At 47.4% G+C, this 5,526-nt stretch overlaps 1 protein-coding gene across 1 annotated transcript; it reads left to right on the forward strand.

Moving 5' to 3' along the window:
- The first annotated feature begins 3,102 nt into the window (after window positions 1-3,102).
- LOC123081730 (B3 domain-containing protein Os03g0212300-like) lies at window positions 3,103-5,234 on the forward strand. The gene is made up of 5 exons (XM_044504271.1): window positions 3,103-3,391; window positions 3,823-3,896; window positions 4,006-4,288; window positions 4,389-4,567; window positions 4,666-5,234. The coding sequence occupies exons 2-5, from the start codon at window positions 3,834-3,836 to the stop codon at window positions 4,945-4,947; spliced, it is 807 nt and encodes a 268-aa protein (XP_044360206.1). The 5' UTR covers window positions 3,103-3,391; window positions 3,823-3,833; the 3' UTR covers window positions 4,948-5,234.
- The last annotated feature ends 292 nt before the right edge of the window (window positions 5,235-5,526 follow it).

Raw genomic sequence — 5,526 nt, forward strand, 5'->3', positions numbered from 1 at the left:
AAATCGACTTTGTTCTAGGCTAAATTAAACATGCAGGTTACGGAAATAGTTGAGATTTAGAGCACAAAAAGGGTTATGCACGCTTTGTTGCGCCGTTTGTATTGTTGGGGTTTCATGTTTTTTTTTTGTTTTTTTGGTTTGGCGCGTGGGGGAGATGATGTTGTATGTTTTTTAATAATGCGGTGTTGTGGTGGGTTTTTTTTCTTTCCTTTTCTTGAAGGTATGATTCTGTGTTATTTACTGATCAACACACATGTATGTGCGAAAGCATCTCGCGCTAATTGTACCATATTCATGCTATAGTGTGGCATGTTGACGATTCTTGTTTGCCAAGCGAGGAGAAGGTGCGCATGACTCATATGTTTTTGTAGACTGGTTGTTGCCAATTGATTTGAGAAATCATTAATCCGGTCAAAATTATGAACCAAATTCAAAATTGAAAACCTCAATCGAATTGTTGGCCCAGTCAAAATTATGAACCAGATCCGAAATTGAACATCTCAATTGAATAAATACGATGAAACAAATTCAAAATAATCTCAATGAAAATCATTGAACCAGTCTAAAATGACGAATCGTGTTTCATCCAAGTCTAATACGATGACTTGTGATTTTAGTTGCACTGTTCCAAGTTCAATCCAAATGTACACTGATAACTTTTCATATGACTAGATAATGTTGGAAATATGAGTAATTTACCAAATGATTTTATTAACAGAAATACTAGATAGAGCATGACTAATATAGAAAAGATAAAACAAGGCATGCGTTCTGACAGAGAGAAGGTAAATAGCTTCTGCATATATGAACCGTAGCCTATCATATCTAAAGCAGACAGTATAGCAAGTAGCATATAGGAAGTAGAACCTAACATGTGTAGGATAAGGACTAGAACAAGGAACTGCGGCAGAACCTTTAACAGGAAAGACAAGAACACATACGGGACAGCAACAGAAGAAGCGCTGGACTTGGGGTCGGTGTCCTCGCCTGCCATGTCGTCGAGGAGGTCGTGGACGTCGGGGAAGAAGTCGTCGTCGGGGAAGTAGTCGTCGGCGACCGGATCGTTCGTGATGAAGCAACCAGTAGTCGTGCTGAGCGCTCCCCAAAAACCTTATCACCCTTCTCCCGTACAGGACTCAAAAGGTGCGGTTTCGGAGGCCTACTGTCCCGACCTGCGGTGCACGCCGCAAGCCGGGATGGGGAAGATCGTAGCAGCAGCGCAGTGCTCAGGAACTTTGTGGCGAGAGAAAGGGGGTCTTCTGGTGTGTCTCTCTGGAGAGGAGCGACCTCTCTTATATAGGCACAGGAGAAGGACGCGAAGAGGCTGCGGCGGGAGGTGAAGCAACGAAGGGAGACAAAGCAAACAGGCAGCGGCCGAAGAGGCGCGCCGTTCGAATTCAGTGTCCACTACAGAAAAACATTTCAACTCCCACGTGACCTTTCGTATACCCATCGTGCGTGGCAAAAATTTAGACATCGGCTCGTTCCCGCAACCCCCTCTTCGGCGGGCGACGGAGGAGGAGCGCGCGTGGATATCCCTCTTGTTCTCATGCTCATACATGTGGGGAAAGAACCTCCCTTATAAAGAGGTCCAACTCCTTCTAAACTAGCAATGTGGGACTAAACTTTTGTTTCACCTCTTGCCTTGCACAAATGGGCTGCGTGGGCCTCTAGGATTGATTAGGAATTTCTGAAACTGCTATCGGGCTAGGCCCAAAATAGACAAAATTCCAGCAGATAATTGTATGTGTGGCAACGAGATATAAATATTGTAGTACGCTAGTCTATGATTTACCCGTCCATATTAATGTATTTTAGGATTTTATGAAACCCTGTCTGTTATTTATCTACCTAAATAAATTTTATAATTTATTTGTTAATCACTTATTTGGAAAATTTTATCGGTTTACCAAAGAAAATATAATTTTATTTGATAAGTCAATAGATTGTGGGACAACTAAGACGTTTTTTTTAAGAAAAAAAAGATGCAAAAAACCAGAGGTAGGAGGGAAAAAATCAAAACAGAAAGAAGGAGGTGGAACATACATGAGGTTAGACGAAGCGCTCTGCCTGATAGGAAAGGAACACTATTATAAAATATTCTATTTTTTTCTGAATCAGATGTACATATATAGACGTGTTTTAGTGTGTGTTTTCACTCATTTTAGTGTATCTCTAGTCCATATTATAATATCCAAAACATCTTATAATTTGGAATCAAGGGGTATTTCTAAAAAACGAGACCATATAGAACTAGCCCTTGGAGGCATATTTTGATAGAAGAAACTCCAAGCACCACGGGCCAGTCCGTGACTCGAACCCGGGTGGGGTAGATAGCTCCATGCTATCCTAGCCAACAGGGTGGCACCCTGTTCTCGGAGGGGTACTTCTCAAATTGAACATTCACTATAATTGGGCTACTTGGCAAATTCAAATATCCACCTCTATTTTTTTTTCTGGGCAGTATGATACAATACTTCAATTTATATCTTGTGGGACACGGAAACTTCAATTTAACATTCACGGATGTAATATCCGTGAATTGTGTAGAACTTATTTATTATGTTTGATTTTCATATAGGTGCTAATATTTAGTTGCAATGTATTAATAAACTAGAATTTGAATACTTTGGCAAAAAACAAAACTGTACTCCGGTACATTTAGGGGATCGGCTAGAACCGACCAAAACTTGATGGAGTAAAAATATTTCACTACGATTTACTCAGCAGTTTACTCTTCTATTTTTTAGGGTGTGGGCTAGAGAGAGATGCCCTTAGCATATGCAAGTATTCAGCTCTAAATAAATTTCTGGTCAGTTTGACATGATACTCCAATTTATGTCATGGGACACGGATGAGTTCAGAATTCAAACAGATCGGGAAATGATTATTATTGAAACTCAGAGATACAAACACGTCGCAGCCTCGCAGGTCAGGTGACATTAGTCTGTCAACCTACCAAGAAGACGAGGGAGAATAGCAACCCCATCTCGGATGCAGCAAAGCCACGTTCTTGGTACACTTCCACTTCTTTTTTCGCCAATGCGGTACACTTTCGGGCAGTACGCATCAGTTGCTTCACATGCACCACTGCGAGTGCGAGGTGAGGTGATCCAGCAGCCCAAAAATGGAACACGGTACAAGTGATCAATGGCGGTCTCCAACACCTCGAAAATAGATCAGTGATAATTGCGCGGTCTTTTTCTTCCTCCCACAAACTGCCACTGGTTCTTCCTACACCCCACTTTGCTCTCGCTCGGCCACAGCCCCAAGCAGCAGTCCACCCTCGCTCGCAGGCAGCCGCTGTCAAGTGGGGGTGATCCAGGCCGCCACCGCCGGCTGCGCTCTACCACGCCGGCCGGGGGTCCGCCGGCCGCTTCCACCAGGCAAGGTGAGATGAGCTCGGAGCAAGGTGACGTGCCATCTGTTGTTCTTTCTTTCTCCTCGTGGATTTGGAGAGGGTTTTCGATAGCGATTTGGTGTTAGAGCTTTAGATTAGAGAGTGCAGGGAGGCATGGAATTCATGGCATTGTTAGGATCCATCTAAGAGGCGTACGTGATCCCTGTGAACTGGGCAAAATGTGCAGCATTTGTTCTTGTTCTTACCTCCTGTTCTTGTTCTTATCGCCCAGATGCAGAGGCCGGGGGTCATCCTCCTTTTCTAAAAAAAAACCTCCTGTTCTTGGCTGCTATACTAGATCATGCTCCATCTGTTCTTCCTCAAATCTTGCATCAACTCTGAGAAACCGCTCTAGCAAAATGCAGTAGGAGGTGAATTCGGTTCCAATCCTCACCATCTAACCTATCTATTCATGTATGCAGAGAGACGTGAGATGGACGGCGTGGAAGGTTTTCAGTTCTTCCAGATCATCCTCGAGAACTCCTCGAGCAGGCTGGTATATACAAGATCTCCCTTCCCTTTGTGCACGTTTCGTTCACCCATCTCCTTATCGCTCTGCTGCCTAGTGTTTGATCGGCTCAATCACTGCTTGACCCTCGATGCAGAGGCTGCCTGACAAGTTTACGAGGGTGCTGCTAGACGGCGGCAAGCCCCAGGAAGTGAAGCTGCGGGATGCCGGCCATGGGCGTCGTTTCTGGGACGTGAAGGTGGTGCTGGACGCCGACGGCCACATGTACCTAGGGCGCGGCTGGGAGCAGTTCGCCCGCGCCCACGACCTGCGGCTCGGCTACTTCCTCGTCTTCAGCTTCGACGGCGACGCCGTGCTCACCGTCAAGGTGTTCGACGTCAGCATGTGCCGCAGGCACTACCAGCACGACGGTGACACCAGTACGCGCCTCTTCTTCCTCTTCTTTAATTTGTCTTCGTGTCAGTACGATGGTTGTAACTTCTGCCAGATTTAAAGAAGGATGGTTTTCGCGTTTGGCAGGCAGTGGGAGCAGCAGCGACGGCGACAGTGGCAGCGACGGCGAAGGTGGCAGCAGCGACGGCGACGGTGGCGGCAACAGCAGCAGCATGGCGGTGATGGGGGTCGACGACGGGCCGGCGTCGCTGTTCACCGTCATGCTGAGGGAGTGCAACCTGGGCGTGAGGCAGAAGCAGTACCTGGTGAGTCGCTCATGCTCGAGCGTTGCCAGTCAGGCGCGTTACTGACTCCATCCGCCGCTCGCCGTCGCCGGACGTGGCGCGCGGGCGTGTGCGTGCAGAACGTGCCGGTGGAGTTCCAGAACGCGCACGGGTACGCGGAGAGGAGCAAGGTGGAGCTGCGGATGCGCGGCAAGTCGTGGTTCGTGAACCTGAAGCACAGCCCCCGGGAGCGCGGCAGGCCCCGCGCGTCGCTCAGGTACGGGTGGCACCAGTTCTGCGTCGACAACGGCCTCGGCGTCGGCGACACCTGCTTCTTCCGAGCTCTCGGCGAAGGCAGCGCCGGCGAGGTCCACGTTCTCAAGGTGGAGGTGAGGAGGCGAGACGGCAGCTACGTTGACTGAGGCGCCCGCGGTGGCTGCCGGCCTCCGGCTCATCAGCCTGGTTGGCCGGCGTGAGACCTCGTCCGTGGCCATCGGCGGGCACGACTCAGTGCGTTACGGAGTATTATGCTTGCTCAATAATAATTGTAAGACCTTAATTCTCGGTAGTTCGACTGATGGTGCTACTAGCAGCCTGGATGATGAAATTGTTCTTGTTGAGATTGTGGCAGGATGAGTGGCATCTTGTTAATCCCCCACTCAGTGCTACAGAGTCATTTTTATCAAACTTTTGCATGTGGAAGGAATAATCTACGGCTCCATCTGAATCTCTCCGTTCACAACAATCAAATCCCTTGAATTTACTCAATGTTCAGTTTGTTCACACCCACACCCGTGAATCAAGCAACTGCACAAAAGTGACGTCCGGTATATGGAGAAGGCTTTTTTCTCGGGTATGCATGACGACTTACAAACTTCTCTATGTCTGTCAACAAATACAGTACGATACAGTTGCTCCCGATGATAAATTATTATTTTTAACCGGGATGGCAAATTTATGGAATAATCGCCACCATATAATTTACGAAACCTTTTGTTTAA

Source organism: Triticum aestivum, chromosome 4A (genome assembly GCF_018294505.1).
Source record: "Triticum aestivum cultivar Chinese Spring chromosome 4A, IWGSC CS RefSeq v2.1, whole genome shotgun sequence".
In the NCBI taxonomy this organism is placed as follows: Eukaryota; Viridiplantae; Streptophyta; class Magnoliopsida; order Poales; family Poaceae; genus Triticum; species Triticum aestivum.

Coding starts and splice junctions, on each gene's coding strand:
- LOC123081730 (XM_044504271.1), top strand. CDS start 3,834: ATGGACGGCGTGGAAGGTTTTCAGTTCTTCCAGATCATCCTCGAGAAC. Junction 4,289..4,388: donor CCAGCACGACGGTGACACCA/GTACGCGCCTCT, acceptor CGCGTTTGGCAG/GCAGTGGGAGCAGCAGCGAC. Junction 4,568..4,665: donor TGAGGCAGAAGCAGTACCTG/GTGAGTCGCTCA, acceptor GTGTGCGTGCAG/AACGTGCCGGTGGAGTTCCA.